At 39.0% G+C, this 18,359-nt stretch overlaps 1 protein-coding gene across 4 annotated transcripts in view; it reads right to left on the reverse strand.

Moving 5' to 3' along the window:
* Positions 1-18,359, reverse strand: part of HPS4 (Hermansky-Pudlak syndrome 4 protein) — a 264,255-nt gene that overhangs the window by 129,755 nt on the left and 116,141 nt on the right. For all 4 annotated transcript variants that reach the window (XM_090384360.1, XM_090384353.1, XM_090384371.1 and 1 more), the window contains 2 exons: positions 14,431-14,525; positions 276-345 (listed from right to left, as the gene is read on the reverse strand). In XM_090384360.1, coding sequence (XP_090240486.1) covers positions 276-345; positions 14,431-14,525 — 165 coding nt within the window. The remainder of the gene's footprint in view (positions 1-275; positions 346-14,430; positions 14,526-18,359) is intronic.

Consider the following 18,359-nt stretch of genomic DNA (forward strand, 5'->3'; position numbering starts at 1 on the left):
TATTAACTTATACAACTCACATCATTCCCTCCTAACAGATATAATTCAAGACGTTTCTGTGGACAACAATAACAAAAAAACCATATAAAACTTAAATGAAGTTCTGTTTAAATCTTACAAATTCTATTTATCAAAAACTAACTGTTGTGTATTCTTTTGAATCATTAAAAGTATCCCAGAATAAAGAAGTATTTCAACTGAAATGGCCCAAAATATAATCAATCAACAATTAATATGAAACACTTCAAAAAAGGCATAAATCTATTCATACTCACAGAGTTCTTGTAGGACTTTATAAGTGTAAAATAACTAGTGAGCTGTGGGGTCACTTGGGTTGAAAGTAACCTATCAACAGAAAAAGGAAAGGATTTGAATCAACCGAAATAAGAATGAAGTTATATATGCACAAAACAGATTCTCACGTTGCTAATAAAGGTATCTAAAGGCTACTAAAGAAATTAGACTATAAAAGCTGAAATTAGTCTGTAAATACAATGAATGGATATAAACCTAACATTATTTTATGTAATTCTGTTTTATATAATTTTAAAAATTAATACTACAAATGTTTTTATAAAGTCTATAAATTTTATAACAATAGCATTAATAGGGGCATATGATGCAAAAAAAAAAAAAAAAAATCTAATTTCACCCATCCATTCACTACAGATGTTTGTTTAGTTCTGCCTTGGATTTATTTAAGCTGTCAACATCTACAACAACAGACGGAAGTTTGTTCTAGCAATCAACCATCTACTGGCTAAAGGCAACTTCCACACATCTATCTCCAGACACTGCAATTTGCAGAACTTAAGCATTTCTTTGTAAGGGCAACCCTTTGTTCCATTCAGCAATCTTGTTCCAGCAGCTCTACATCCTTCCTAAAATGAGACCTCCAGATCTGTATACAGTACTCAAGGTGTGGCCTAATCACTGCCTTATACAAGTTGATAATCACCTCCTTATCCCTGATAGCAAAATTCCTGTACAGATAACCCGTGTATAACACGGTAGTTAGGTTCCTATAAAATAGGGGTTATGTTCCAAAGCTAACAAAAATACACCATTTTTTTTATAACTATTGGAAACTTAATTTTTATTAAAAAGAGTAATAACTGAACAAACACCTTACTAACTGTGATACATATACGTCAGATAATGTACGTTCATTTAATTTTCTTCCTCTTCATCACTGCTAAGCACAATTTTGTGTATCTTCTTCTCTCTCTAAAAAATCAGTAATCTGGATTTGTTCGCCGTTTCTTGATAGATCTTTGTAAATTTCATAGTATGGAGAAAAGCATTTTTGAGGCTTCCTTTTAAACTCTGTGCTCCTTTCAGTTGAAGGATCAACATTCAGAAAATAAGATTTTAATTGCTCGGCCTAGGTTTATGCCTTCCCTTAGGCTTTTTAGTGGAAAATTTGGAATTACAGAATTTACATCTGCATTATCATTCTCTGAATTGATTGCTTAATTTAAACTTTTGCAACATATGATACCTTTCCCCTCTTTTAAGATGATCCAAAATTTGTATCTTTGATTCTAGAGAAATAAAGTTTCTTTTAGGTGGTGCTTTTTTACTTTCCTTAGGCATAATTTAGGGCTAGAAATTATTCCAATACGGTTCTTAAAAACAAAGTTTAGTAATACATAGTCAGAAAAATTTATAAATGATCAAATAAAAACCACAAAAGCCTTACAAAAACCTTAAAAGTAATGTACTGTATGCTTCAAAGTCACAATTTTTTATGGTCTCAAACAAGTTCAAGTTCAATACCACAGAAGGTAACATTGGATTTCCCAACAAAAAAAAATACGGAGATTTCACAATATTTTTTTATTATTTTTTTTGGGATAACGATTAGCAAGTCAACAGCAGGGATTCACAAAAAAGAATGGAAATGTTGAAAAATTATATCCAACATAATAGCAGGGTGTTCCCCCACACAAAAGCTCAAAAATACTGTGTTATGTGAGGTTTACCGCAATTCTCGAACAGGGTTAGAGCAAAACCGCATTATGAGTACCATGTTGTGTGAGGACTGTTGCAATTTATCAATTGTGTTAGATTGAAACTGTATTATAGAAGTGCCATGTTATACAGAGGTTGCCTGTATATCATTGACAAGACACCATGAACTACTCTTGCACACTGTCTGCACTGCTCAAAAAACTTCGCATCTCAATACACAATTAGCCCCAGGTCTTTTACATTCTCTACCACCCTGAGAGTAGTACCACACAGTTGGTACATTCTATTGGGATACTGCTACAAATTTACAGTACTTCACATTTGTCAATGTTAAACTTCAGTTGCCACCTCTCAGTCAATGTTGTTGTTGTTGTTATTTGGTATTTTAGGAGCATTAGCAACTAAGGCCATATTGCTCCGGGATATGCGGTGGTCATTCCCTGACCTTTACGCATCTTCCGTATTTGGTGGTGACGGGCTCGAACCCCAGTCTAATCAAGAAGCGTGTGCTACGCACGGCTGCTCCTTCCCACCTGGCTACGGAGGCGCCCTCTCTCTCAGTCAATCTGCTCAACTTTTCTAGATCTGGTTGCAGTCATTAGGGTCATTAACAACACTGCCAACCTTTGTATTGTCAGCAAACTTGGACATTAAGACTGATATACTTTCATCATTAGCATTAGTAGAGGCATATGATGCAAGATAACAAGCTTATGCAGCATCAGCCAAAAAAAAAAAAAAAACCCCACTCCCATTTCACCCTTCCGTTCGTTCGAAATATACGTCCAGCTGAGCCCTAAATTTATTTAGGCTATCAACTGATGGAAGTCTGTTCCACCAACCTACTACCCGCTGGCTAAAGGCAAATTTCCGCACGACTATCCTTTCCTCAATTTGAATTTATCCCATCTAAGGTGATTATTCATTCTCTACCACTGTCAGTGTAGAACCACAGAGTTGATACATTGCCCTGGGGTTACTGTTTACCATATGTAGTACTTTACATTTCTCAATGTTAAACTTCATTTGCCACCTCTCAGCCCATCTACTCAACCTTTCCAGATCCTATTGCAGCAGCATAGCATCAGTAGTGTCCTTAACAACCCTGACAACCTTTGTATCGTCTGCAAACTTGGACATTAAGCTTGATAGACCATCATCAATATCATTTATAAATACAGAAAACAATAATGGACCCAACACTGAGCCCTGAGGGACTCCACTAATAACATTAGTCCCTGACGAGCAGTGTCCATTGATTACCACTCTCTGTCTTCTCCCCCTCAGCCACCCCTTTATCCACAGCAGCAATTTGTCTCCAGTGTCACACTGCTCCAATTTGTGCAGCAGTCTTCCATGTGCAACAGTATCAAAAGCCTTTCTAAGATCCAAGTATAAAATATCAAAGTTATTACCTGCATCCAGTTCTTTTGTGACTCCATCATAGTATCCAATCAAATTGGTCAGGCAAGACTTTCCATTTAACAAAATCATGCTGTGTCCAAGCTTTAACTGAAGTCTTGGCTAGCTGATCCTGCAGTGATACTTTAACCAGTGCCTCCATTAATTTTCTGGAACAGAAGTTAAACTCGCAGGTCTATAATTACTTGTGTCAACCTTTGATCCTCCTTTGTGAATTGGGGTCGTATTTGCACATCTCCAGTCTACATTGAGTCCAAAGAAGCTCTCATAATTATGGCTAAGGGTTTGCTTACTTCCTTTGCTGCCTCCTTTAATATAACTGGACAGAACCCATCCACCCTGGGTGCCTTTTTTATGTTTATCCTCAACAACTTCTCCTCCACTTTCCTCTCAGTTATTAGAAAATCATCTAGCTCACTGCCAGAGTTTACTTCACCTCTGGCATTCCCATTCCTGAATAACTCCTCATGTGTGAATGTAGATGCAAAACACTCATTTAGTTTGTTAGCTACCTGAACAGGGTCATCAACTGTTGAACCATCAATATCCAGTGGACCAATCTGATTCCTCCCTTTCCTTCTAGAGTTTACATAGGTAAAGAACTCTTTTCTGTTTTTCTTTGCTGTTATGTTGTTATTTGATTTTTAGGAGCATTAGCAACTAAGGCCATATTGCTCCGAGGATATGCGGTGGTCTTCCCTGACCTTTCCGCATCCTCCGTATTTGGTGGTCACGGGCTGGAACCCCGTTTTTCTTTGCATCTTTTGCAAAGAAAAAAGAGAATTATGAGAAATCCAAGGATTTCTCATAATCTGCTTTCGCCTGCCTAATCACCTTTGTGACTTGGTTACAGACCAGCTTATATCTATCATAGGCTTCCATTTCACCCATTAATTTATATGTATTTTTCTTCTCTGCCATATGTCTCATTAGTTCATCTGACATCCATTTAGGCCTAAAACTTGAACAATATTCCTTACTTGGTATGTAAAGCCTAATAGCTTCCAAGATAAGTTCTTTGAATGCTTCCCGTTTTGAATTTGCTGTTGGTAACATCATCAGTTGGTCCCACTGTATAGAATTTAAATACCATCTCAGACCATTGCCTTTACGAAAGCAAAAACCCTTCCCTTTACCCCTGATGGTTAATTACCTCTTTGAGTAAATCCCACTTCAGCACACTGTGATCACTGCCACCTAGTGGTTCCTTTATCTGCAGATTCTTAATGCATGAAGAATCACTACTGATTATCAAATCAAAAGTATTACTCCCTCTAGTTGCCTCCTGAACAGGCCGATGTAGAAAACAATCATCCAATAAATCCACAAAAGCCTTGCTAGTGTGTGAGTGACCAACCACAAATTCTAGTTAATACCTGGGAAATTAAAATCCCCCATTATAAGACTCTCTGATTTACTGGCCCACTCTATTTCCCTGTACAGTTTCTTATTATACTCATCAGAGTCATTAGGCCTATAGCACACTCCTACTCTCAATTTTGATCTCCCAATGCTTATGTCACACCAAACTGACTCGACACTGCACTGTCCAGCGATGTCGACTGAATTCACTTCCTTGGATTTTATGTGTTTCTTAACTAATAGCATAACCCCCTCCTCCCTTCCTATCCTCTTTATCCTTTCTGTACACATTGTACTCCCCATATTCCAGTTCTGCATTCCTCATATCTGTGTGACACCACGTCTCTGATAACCCAACAATATCTGCCTTTGATGTTTTGAGCAATACCTCAAATTCATCAAATTTATTTACCAAACTCCTAGCATTGGTTTATACTCAAGTATACATGCACCTGGTCCTATTCTTAGATACCCTAACACAACCCATGTGTTTACTTCTACCGCAATGATTCCCAGCAGTCTCTGAAATACTCTGCATCTTGTTTTCCAGGCTGCTGCCATTCCAATAGAAGCACTGCAAGAATCACTTTTACCTCTGCCAGTGGCTACTGTTAATCTATTAATCCTTGTATCCCCCCAAGCTAGCAGTTTTCCAACTCACCTAACACTGCCTCGATAGCATCAGCAAATATTAGTGTATCCCATCCCTGTAGAAGAAGTCTCTCTTGTTAACAAGTACAGACCAGGCTGAAAAAAATTCTACCCCTTGAGCCTTGCACAATCTTTCCAGAGCCGAATTGATCAACAAGGCTCTCATCATCCTATCGTGTCTGGGTAGAATTGCAGACACTTTCAAATTCAACCCTAATTCACGACTTTTTTTTTCAACAGTGACCTGTACTTGTTAAGTAATTCTGCCGGTCTCCTACTTTTAATATCATTAGTGCCAACATGTACAACTATATCACCTTTTGTGCCCTTAAAAGATGATATCCACTCTACAACGTCATCAACCTTTGCCCCTGGCAGATACCCTGGTTCTGTTCTACCTATCCTTTTTACGTTTCTCTGAGAATAGAGTCGCCAACAACTACTAGTTCCTGTGGGACCATCGCATTCTGCCTTATACAGAAAACCCTGGGGAACTCCAATATAACATTAGCCCACAAAGAGCAGTGTCATTTGATTACCACTCTCTGCATTCTCCACTCAACCATCCTGTTATCCATAGCAGTAATTTTCCCTTTATGACATACTGCTCCAATTTGTACAGTAATTTTCCATGTGCAACCATATCAAAATCTTTTCTAAACCAAGTATATGATATCAAAATTATTTTTTGCATCCAGTTCCTTTTGATCACATCATAGTATCCAATCAAACTGGTCAGACAAGACTTCCAATTAACACACCCATGCCATGTCTGAACTATAACTGCAGTCTTGTCTAGATGATCCTGCAGCACTTCTTTAACTAGTGCTTCCATTAATTTTCCTGGAACAGAAGTTAAACTAACAGGTCTGTAATTACTAGTGTCTCACTTTTTATCTCCTTTTTGAATTGGGGTCACATTTGGACATCTCGTGTCCATGGGAACCTCTCCTGAGTCCAAGGAAGCTCTCATATAATTATGGCTAACAGTTTGCATACTTCCTTTGCTGCCTCCTTTAATATAATTGGATAGATTCCATCCCCCCAGGTGTCTTTCTTATGTTTAACATCAACATTTTCTCCTCCACTTTATTCTCAGTTTTTACAAAATCCTTTAGCTCCCTGTTAGTTTGATAAACTTCTAGGATTCTGCTCCCTTAATAAATTATCATGTGCAAATATAGAGGCAAAATACTTATTCAGTTTGTCAGTTAGCTGAGCAGGATCATCAACGGTAGAACCATCGATAGCAACTGGACCAATATGATTCATCCTCTTCCTTCTAGAGCTTACATAATTAAAGAACTCTTTATTGTTGCTCTTTGTATCCTTTGCCAAAGATTTCTCATAATCTGCCTTTCCTGCCTAATCTCCTTTGTGACAGACCAGCTTATATCTATCATAGGCTTTCATGTCACCCATTAATTAATATGTATCACATGCATTTTTCTACTTACCCTTAGTCACCCTGACACAGCCCATGAATTTCTTTGTTCCATGATGATTCCCAGTAGTACTTGAAATTCCCACACAGCAGTTGCTCATTCAAATAGCAGCAGTGCAAGAATCACTTTCACCTCCTGTTAATCTGATATTAACATTAGCATTAGTTAAGGCATATGATGCAATAAAGCAAGCTTATACAGCATCAGCTATAAAAAAAAAAAACTTCTCATTTCAACCATTCAGTCACTCCAAATGTTTGTCTAGTTCAGCCTTAAATTTATTTAAGCTATCAACTTCCACAACAACAGATGGAAGTCTGTTCCAGCAATCAACTACTCGCTGGCTAAAGGCAAACTTCACATATCTATTCTACAACTGCCTTCCCTCAATTTGAATCTATGCCTTCTCAGGTTCTTAATCTGAGCAAAAAGGAGTACCCAACAGCATTGAGCCTGCTCAAACAATTCAAGGCCTTATATATCTCGTTCACAATCACCTCACAGGTGCCTAGTCTCCAGATGCTGAAACTTGCAGAACTTAAGCTTTTCTTCGTAAGTGCACCACCTCACCAATCTTGTTTCCCTTCTCTGTACTCATTCTAGCAACTCTACATCCTTCCTAACATGAGGCCTCCAGACCTGTATACAGTACTCAAGGTGTGGCTTGACCATTGCCTTATACAAATGGTAATCACCTCCTTGTCTCTGCTAGCAAAATTCCTTTCTTTCAGTGACAAAACTCCATGAACTGCTCTGGCAGCCTGTCTGTACTGTTCAGAGAACTTCACATCTGGCTACCCAATTACCCCCAGATCCTTTTCATTCTCCACCTACCTGAGTGTAGTACCACACAGTTGGTACATTTCTCTTGGGTTACTGCTACCCATATAGAGTACTTTGCATTTGTCAATGTTAAGCTTCAGTTAGCACTTCTCAGCCCATCTGCCTAACTTTTCTAGATCCTGCTGCAGTAGCATACTGTCTTTACTGTCATTAACAACCCTGCCAACCTTTGTATCATCTGCAAACTTGGACCTTAAGCTTGATATACCTTCATTGATATCACTGATAAATGCACAAAACAACAATGGGCCCAGCACTGAACCCTGGGGGAATCTGCTAATAACATTAGACCATGCAGAGCAGTGTCCATTTATTACCACTCAATCATCCCTTTATCCATTGCAGCAACTTTCCCTTAATGCCATACCACTCCGATTTGTACAGCAGTCTTCCATGTGTAACAGTATCAAAAGCTTTCCTGAAATCCAAGTATATGATATCAAAATTATGTTTTTCATCTAGTTCCTTTATGACCACATCGTACTATCCAATCAAATTGGTCAGACAAGACTTCCCTTTAACAAACCCATGCTGTGTCTGAACTATAACTGCAGTCTTGTCTAGATGATCCTGCAGTGCTTCTTTAACCAGTGGTTCCATTAATTTCCCCGGAACAGAAGTTAAACTAACAGGTCTATAATTATTTGTCACCCTTTGAACCCACCATTATGAATTGGGGATACATTTGCACATCTCCAGTCCATGGGGAGCTCCCCTAAGGATGCTCTCATAATTATCCTCAATGGTTCAATACACTCACTTGCTGCCTCCCTTAAGATTATAGGGTAAATGCTATCAACCCCAGGAGACTTACTGACCTGTAGGCTCCAAAGTTTTTCATTAAATAAACATGTGAAATTTCAACATCATTAATTAAATTTTTTCGACTTCACTCCCAGAATTTCTCATTGACACAAAGGGTTTTACTTCTGTAAATATTGACGCAAAGTAACTGTTGAGTTCATCTGCAACTTCAGCTGGAGCATCTAATACTATCCCACGTCCATTACATAAGGGTCCGATCTGGTTTGTCCTTCTCTTCTTTGCATTTATATATGTGAAGAATTCCTTATCCCCTCTTTGCTCTCTTTGCCAGTGATTTCTCATAATCCGATCTGGTTTGTCCTTCTCTTCTTTGCATTTATATATGTGAAGAATTCCTTATCCCCTCTTTGCTCTCTTTGCCAGTGATTTCTCATAATCTACCTTTGCCAGCCTAACCTTTTCTGTTACATTATTACAGATCAATTTGTAGCTGTTATAGGCTTCAGTACTTTTTATTGCTCTGTACTTTTCCATGCCATCTTTTTCTGCTCAAGTAATTTGGCAACTTCATTATTCATCCAACTTGGAATCCTCCTCGTGAAGTATTTTTTTAATGGTATATAAGCATTCACGGCTTCTGTGATTAATGTTTTAAATGTGTACCATAATTCAATTGTATTCGCCCTCTGTGAGATATCTATCCAGTTAATAGAGGCAATAATACCTCTCTCTCCTCATCGTCAATCGTAGAACTCTGTGATCACTTCCTGCTACTCATTCCTGTACTGTCAGCCCTATTATGTCATCTGGTTCATGGGTGATGAGGAGGTCTAAAGTATTCTTTTCCCTGACATGTTCATACAAATAGCAACCATCTAGTTGATTTAAAAATATTGCCCCCCATGTGGAGTTTGCTCCCATTTGCTTCAATCAATTAAAGAAAAATTAAAGTCACCCATAATAAGACATTCAAGATTACTTGCCCATTCCATTTGCATGTAGAGGCTCTCATCATAACCTTCACAATCACCTGGCCTGTAGATTACTCCCACTCTCATTATACCTTTGATTCCAACTATCTCACACCATACAGATTCTATACTAGCATGTGAAACGTCTGAATCCGGGGAAAGCTTTTGTCGCGCTCAGGCTGCTTTTGATAAGAAGTATGACCCCACCACCCTTTCTATCTTCCCTATCCTTCCTAAATACATTATATGTACCGTACTGAAACTCACGTTTCTGTTCAATTTAGCCAATTTTGCCACAAGATTTAGCCAATTTTGTGTTCTGCGGATGCAAGGGCAGTTTTTTAAAAGATTCAGCAAATTTTGGCATGCACCCTTAAAACGGTTTGACATCCCTGAACTAGACAAACTGTTAAAGGGTGTGGTGAATGAGTGAGATGGGAAGTGTGTGGTTTTTTTTTTTTTTTTGGTTTTTTTTGCATAAGCTGCATACTAATGCTAAAACAAGGGAGTGATATTATTGGAGCAGCCAGCCATTTTATGTGAAAAGAGTGAAAACTCTACTAGAAAAGCTTGTTTCCTTAGTTAATCAGTCCTAGGGAGATCATTTTTGTACTACATGGAAATCGACTATTTGTTCTATAATCGATGAGTATCTTCATATATAAAAGTATTAAAACAATGTATAAGCTATTTAGAAGCATTCTGTGCAGACAATATTTGAACAGGTTCTTTATGTTGCTAAAAGAACATTCCAATTTACAGAAATCAAAACAGTATTCATGCCTGCAGTTGTGATAAGAATCTTGAATCAAAAACAAAATTTCAATTACAAAAACTTGTATTTTGAACCCTCAGAAAAAAAAATACTGAAATAAATATTCTAAATTTACCCATGTATGCATTACTTCTACAAAACACTTCCTTAATTACACCTTGCCATAGAGGATCCATAATTGAACTTTATTAGGTTTCTGCTTTAAGTAGCATTATTTTCTTCTCTCATGTAGAAAATTTCACAGATCTGGTCCTACACATCACAATAATGTTTTAGCAGTCAGAAAAATAGGTAGATGGGCACTTATTTATACAACAGAAAATAACAAATCTTGACACAGATTCTAGAAATTAACAGAATTTCTAGAATGTCACATAACTAGTTCAGAAACACTATATACATATACATATGTAGAGTCATAAACACAAAAATCTTCAAAATAAAATAATACATACAAGGTCAATATATTAATATATTATATTATTTTATATATATATATATATATATTAATCATAAAAACAAACTTTTTACCATATTTCTTATTGGCACTAATGTTACCAATTCACTTCCTATTATATCTTTTTTTTTTTTAATTAGCACTTGCCAAGAATAAACCATCATAAATTAATAAGCCTGATTTAGGATTTCTCTTGTAATAGATATTATGACAGAAAGTATACATCCCTATACATTTATAAATTATTTCCATGATTATGAAAACTTGATTAAAGTTTTATTGCACGAGGTAATGTAAAACAGTTTTCTGCACTTAATAAAGCACCTCAAAGAATAAGTTAATATCCACATGGACACCTTTGGTAGCATGTAGTGTCAAGACAGTAGCCGATTTCATTCCAAATGTTTTGAAAATGGAAGTCAATGCCTGTTCAATAGGCTTTTTTAACATTGTGACATTAACTTTTTTTGCATATACCTTGCCCTTTATGTAGCCTCATACAAAGAAATCCATAGGTGCGATATCCAGAGAAAGAGGAGACCATGAAAATGGAATCATCCTGGCTGATCTATCAGTTATGAAGTTTTTTTATTCAGGAAACTGCACACATGCAAGCTCCAGCATAGTGGTGGTGCCCCATCTTGCTGATAGAACACATGTAGCTGCATATCTTCTGGATGAAGTGCAGTATACAATTCGACCACAGCTAGGTAATTTGCAGAGTTCATAGTGTTTTCGTGAAAGAAAAATGGCCCAATCACCTGGTCAAAGGACAGTGGGCAATGAACATTTACCTTGAGACTATCATGCTTGTGTTCACAAACTGAGTGTGGATTTTCAGATCTCCATATGCAGCAACTGTGTCTCTTAACTTAATCAGACAGGTGGAATGCTGCTTCTTTACCGAAAACAACATTTTCAGTAAAGTGCTCATCTCCATCTACAGGGTGTCTCAAAAATATTGGTACAAATGTTTAGGGGGAGGTAGGTAACATCTAAAGGAATGCGAATCGCATAGGAACCCATAACTGGAAACGTCACGGGAAAGTAGTAGCAGAGGCACAAGAAGCAGAAATGACACAAAACAGTAATTAGTGGCAAACATTTATTTGACTTAATATTAACAATGGATTACGATATAGATGCATTTCATGATGTTACAACAGATGCTCGAAGGTTCCACCATGAGACGCGATGCATTCGTGACACCAATGCAGCATGGATTGGTGGACATGGTCAAACACACCTGGAGTTTCTTGGACAGTAGCAGCAGCGCAGATGAGTCTCGCCACGAGATCCATTTCCATCTCCACAGGCAATTCATACACAATAGATTTGAGGGCCCCCACAGAAAGAAATTAAGGCTCGATAAATCAAGTGAGCGTGGGGAACAGGCAACGGGTCCACCAAGGCCAATCCCTCAACGCCCAAACCACCTGTTCAAATGGTCACGAACACACCTTCCATAATGGGCAGGTGCCCCGTCATGTTGAAACCAAATGTCGCATCTCACATTTGCTGAAACATTGTCAATTAACCCTGGCAGAACTTGTTCAAGAAAGAGCCAATATTTAGCGAAGTTCATACGGGATGGTAACAGGTATGGGCCGACTAAGCAGTCGCCGACCATACCTGCCTACACATTTATTGCGAAGCGATGTTGTGCCACATGGGGGCAAACACCATGTGGGTTGTTGTGAGCCCACACATGAGCATTGTGCTGATTGAATAAGCCTTCCCGAGTGAAATAAGCCTCATCCGTGACCAAAACATAGGCTGGAAAATTCAAGTTGATCTTGGGGGAGCAGTAACTAAACCCTTTGGAGATGAAAGGGGTGTAAGGAATCATCGTGCTAGACATGCTGTACACTGCAACGAGATAATTCTAAGGCAGAGGCAACGGCACGCGTGCCGGTAGTAGGATTATTCTGGACAGCATTCAACACACTTTCTTCCATGGCGAGAGTTCGCGTCGAACGTAGTCTGCCCGCACTACTCCTGTTACCTCTAAATGACCCATAATTGCACAAATTCTGATGCACAAGCGCAAACAAACGGTGGTCCGGTATGTCTCTCTGGGAAGCGTTCTCCATAAATTCGTTGCGCGGCTCGTCCATTGCCCTCTGCTAATCCATACACTAGGTGCATGTCTGCCAGCTCACAGTTCGTATATCGATGCATGCTCTTCGTGCAGCGACTACTGCTTGAATAAGTAAACCAGAAATTTTGCCTCTAGCGAACTGATGAACAGCGCCGTGTACTGACTTACAGTGACGTATCCGGTTATGGGTTCCTATGCGATTCACATTCCTTTCGATGTTACCTACCCCCCTTAAATATTTGTACCAATATTTTTGAGACACCCTGTATATAGTTGAGAATGTGAACAGCAAATTCCTCTTGTTGTGGTTTGTCATAAGGCTTAATTTCCTGGACAATTTGCACTTTGTAAGCATGAAGTTTCAATCTCTTGAGAACCACCCTGTGCAGTATTAGCTCACGGTATTTGCAGCTAAAGGCTTGCCCGGCAGATAAACTGTGTAGGACTTTTGGTTAAACACATTTATCTGCAGATACACTAGGCCTACCTGTTCTTTTTTTAGTGCAGTACCCCCTGCCGGTTTCATGAAACTGTTTCAAATATCACTTTATTGATTGTTTGGTAGGTGGATCTTTCTGGAATTTGCTGAAAATGTCTCTTCATAGTCACTGATAACAGTTACAACATGTACATTGTTTTCTCCTGCATTGCTGGGATCAAGGCTGCCAACAGCATGAGGAAAAAATCATTGAGTTGCTTTGATAACTGCAGCAAACTATTTTAAGAAACCTGTTACAATAAAATTTTAACTGCATTTCATAATCAGTTGAATAATTTATACACACCCTGTATATCTGTTAGCATATGAAGGGTAGTAGTAGTAGTGGCATGCGATGCAAGAAAGCAAATGTATGAGCTTATGCAGCATCAGCAAAAAAAAAAAAAAAAAAATCACACCATTCCCTCCAAATGCCTGTCCAGTTCCTCCTTAAATTTATTCAACCTATCAACTTCCACAACGACAGATGGAAGTTTGTTCCAGCAATTAACCACCCGCTGGCTAAAGGCAAATTTCCGCACATCTATTCTACATCTGTCTTTTCTTAATTTGAATTTATGCCCCCTTAGGTTCGTAATCTGAACAAGTGGAAGGATCCCATCACAATTCGCGTGCTCAACCCATTCAAGGCCCTATACACCTCAATCAGATCACTGTGCAGGTGCCTAGTCTCCAGTCACTGCAACTTGCAGAACTTAAGCCTCTCTTGGTAAGAGGACCCCTTCATTCCCCTCACCAATCCTGTTGCCCTTCTCTGTACACGCTCAAACAAATCTACATCCTTCCCAAAATGAGGCCTCCAGACCTGCATGCAGCACTCAAGGCGTGGCCCGACCATTGCCCTACACAGAGGGATAATCACCTCCCTCTCCCCACCAGCAAAACTCCTATATATCACCGACAAAACCCCATTACCCGCCCCGCTCAGAGAACCCCATATCTGACCGCATATACAGGGTGTCTGTATATTCACCCTGTATACTCATTTACATCACAGATTAAATCATTTCTTTATTTAAACTGAAGGTCCTAAAATATGACAAGTCTGAGTTATACATTTGTTTCATTAACTTTCTTGTTCAAAAGATTTAAGCTAAAAAAAAAAAGAGATAAAAAAATTATCTAAGAAAAGTTATTCTTTCAAAGTAGAAGATATTAATCTTACCAATTCTTATGAAACAGACATCCACCAACTATACCAGGATAATTCTGACAAGACTGCAGGAATTGGCATGCATTCTTATAAACTGTGGATGATTTCTGCAAAAACAGCTTTATTTTATATTAGATACTTATACTGTGGAAATTTTACTTTCACAATCACTTTTAATATGTTACAGCGTACATACACTGAGTGATCAATGAATTATGACCACTCCTATAAAAACTGAATGCAACCCGTTGGCCATGTGAGGTACGAGAGTGCGCAGTTAGTCGACCTAAGTAGCACAGATAAGGTGTCAGTGGTTCAGTAGGTAGTAAAATTCCAATAAATCCTTCCTTTTGGAAGGATTTATCGGACTTTGATAAAGGACAGATTGTAGGAGCTCAACGAGCTCATGCCTCTATTCCCAAACGGCTGAACTGTGGGGTGTTTGAGAGTTGCCATAGCTAAAGTTTACCAGGACTGCCGTCAAAATGGTCAAATAATGATTCGACAGCAAATCTACAAACATCAGCGAAAGGATGAAGTTAGAGGTGAAGGTCAGGTCTGACGACTCGTACAGGCGAACAGGTGCAGCACTGTTCAAGAATTGATTACCCAATACAACATGGGCCAACCCAGAACAATATCTGCCATGGCTCGCACGTATGAGTTATACCAGCAGACGATCCCTACGGCATTCTTTCCTAACCAAGGTTCATTGGCGTAAAAGATTCGCCTGGTGCAAAGAGCATGCAAGTTGGACGTTAGAAGACTGGAAGAAGGTGTTTGTTTGTTTTGTTATTTAGGAGAATTAGCAACCAAGGCCATATTTCTCCGGGGATATGCGGTGGTCATTCCCTGACCTTTCCGCATCCTCTATATTTGGTGGGCAAGGGCCTTGAACCCCGGTCTAATCAAGAAGTGTGTGCTACGCACTGCTGCTCCTGCCCACCTGGCTACGGAGGCACCGTGGAAAAAGGTGTGCTGGTCGGATGATTCATGTTATTTACTCCACACTGTGGATGGTTGCATACAGATTTGGCATTAACAACATGTGGCTCTTGATTCATCATGCATGATATAAAAAGTGCAGGCCGGTGGAGGCGGTTTTATGGTGTGGGGCATGTTGGATCAATGCCAACATGCCCCATGTTGGATAGCTGCTGTAATGAGGGCAAAAGGAGGACCTATGAAGTATTAGGTAAGTGGTCATAATTTAGTGATAACTCAGTATATATAAAAGACAATATATGGAAAATAAGATACAAAATATACAGTTTTAGAAATTAAATATATTGTTTCTCAATTTTCAAACTATTTTATTAATTAATTTATTTAAATAATAGGTGGAAGTAGTGAATGGCTTATACAACATGAGGCTTACCTTCCTACCAGGGATAAGTCCCATGTTAAATATTTAAGGATTATCAAACCCTTTATTACAAAAATTAGTTTTTTTTTTTTTTTTTTTTTTTATGTAAACCCTAAACACGAGAGGTATTAGAACCTATAGTACTTAGTACCATGCTTTGGTCGGAAGTTGAGAAGACGAAAGAAGATATTTGTTGACATTGGACTTGAACTTCTGTAGACTGTAATTTTCAAGAAATACGTATGAAGGAAGGTTGTTCCAGAAAACGGCAGTTGAATGAATTAACGAGGAAGATGAAAAGTTGGTTATGTCAATTTGAAATTGGACAGTAAATGGATGTTGGCTGGTGGCGGCACGTGTTCGGACTGTTTTGAAAGAGAGCAGGAATTATAGAAGCCAATTCAGAAGAACAGTGCCCATGAAAGTATCTGTAGAACAGGCATGCAGCAGAAACAGTACATCTATGACAGAGCGAGTGGAGAGACTCTGTCAGAGATGAATCATTAATTAACCTAACTGCCCTCTTCTGAATGGAATCAAGAAGCCCGAGCGAGGTTCTGGGGGCACCACCCCAGATGTGGGAACAATATTCCAGGGCAGGGCGGATTTGCGATTTATACAGAGTGAGCAGCTTTTGGAAGAAAAGTAATGCCGACAGCAAAAGAGAAAAACAAGTTTTTCTCTTTTCAAACAAGGGTTGAAATCAACTAAGTTGTCTTTGCCCCACTGGAGAATTACTGAAGATGAGCATTTAAGGAATTGGTAGAACATTTTCGAGAAGTTGAAGCTGATTGGACAGGGCCAGGTTTCTCACAATGGAAAGTGGAATGCAATGTGCTATGATCGGCAAAACTATGGATAGGATTTCCAGTCAATGGAAGAAGGTCATTAATATACAAGAGGAAAAGAGTGGGGGAAATAACTGAACCTTGGGGGACACCGGCATTAGTGGAAAAGTTAGAAGACAGAGAGCCATCTATCATCACACTCAGTGAGCGATCAGAGAGAAAACTGGATAACCAATTACTAAAAACAGTTGGCAAACCATAAGATGGAAGCTTGTTTAGAAGACCTTTATGCCAAATACGATCGAAAGCCTTTGAGATGTCAAGAGCAACTACTTGTGTTTCACCGAACCTTTCCATTGAATTAGTCCATAAATGGACAACATAAGCCAGAATATCACCAGTGGATCGACACTGACGGAATCTATACTGGCAATCGTTAATCAGACGGAAGGCTTCTAGGTAGCTTAAGAGTTGGCAGTTAATTGATTTCTCCATTACTTTAGAAAGAATAGAAGTAATTGCAATGGGATGATAATCGGATGGGAGGGATTTGTCACCCTTTTTAGGAACTGGCTGGATATCAGCAAATTTCCAGGCAGAAGGAAAAACACCTTTGGAATAAGAAAGTGAAAAGGGGCAGCAAAGAATAGGAGTAAGTTCAGGAGCACAGGTTTTGAGAACAAGTTGAGAAATACCTGGAGGTTTCTTAGCATCAAGATTCGTGAAAATCCTTCCTTCTGACATCCTTTTGACGGAGGACCACAGGAGGCATTGAATAGAGCGTATTAGGAATGGTGAGAGATGTTTTTCCAAGATCATTAATACATGAGTTGGAAGAAAAATGGGATGCTAGCAGGTCACCTTTATCCCTGGCCAAATTGACAATAGAACCATCTGGTTTTGACAGAGGTGTGAGCAGAGATGGACAAAAGTTACGGCCAATAGCTTTGGCAAGAGACCAGAATGCTCGGCTACCATTAGGACAAGAAGCAAGTTTTCTACTCTTAGCCTTTTCAAACTCTAGTTTGGACTGATTAATAACTGCTTTACAATTGTTGCGCGCTTTGGTGTAGGCAGAAAATGAAACTGGAGAATTAGAAACAAGCCAATTACGATATGCAACCTTCTTCTCTTGAACAGCCTTAGCACATTTATTGGAAAACCAAGGTTTAGATAAAGGATGAGATTTTAAAGTGGAGTGTAGGATAAAGGATTCCCATCCTGCAAGAATAAGGTATAAGGTATAAGGTATGTTAGTGTCTAACGGCTCCTGGGATTTCTCCCATCTCCGCGGGTGTACATTGTATCGGGGCCAGAGATTTGAAGTGTGTGGGGGTCATGTGCTGTGTATTGTGTTGTGCCCTTTGTTCCTCCGGTCTATTAGCCGCCGAGCCCCTAGTGGGACCCGACGTTACCACACCATGCCACGGGGAGGCTGACCGGGTGTACCACTGTAGCTAGAGTACTCTGGCTTCACTGACACGATCTGAGCAAACGTTGACATCAGAAGTTTTGAAACAGTAATCCGACCAAGGAAAAGAAGAAAAGATATCTCGCAGGTCATCCAATTTTGCATTCTTGTAATGCCAAACAAAACGAGGTTGGGAATAGCCATGAGATAAAAGCTCCATTGGAGAAGAGACAATCACCAAGTTATGATCTGAAGTGCCTAAAGGACCTCTCACTTTGACCGTGTACTTAGAAGGGTTGTTTGTGAGAAAAAGATCAAGCGTGTTGGCTGTATGATTAGGAAAATAAAGTTTGATAAAACTGAACAGACTATTTTA

This window comes from Mastigoproctus giganteus, chromosome 1 (genome assembly GCF_048544385.1).
Source record: "Mastigoproctus giganteus isolate SK-2022 chromosome 1, ASM4854438v1, whole genome shotgun sequence".
Classification (NCBI taxonomy): domain Eukaryota; kingdom Metazoa; phylum Arthropoda; class Arachnida; order Uropygi; family Thelyphonidae; genus Mastigoproctus; species Mastigoproctus giganteus.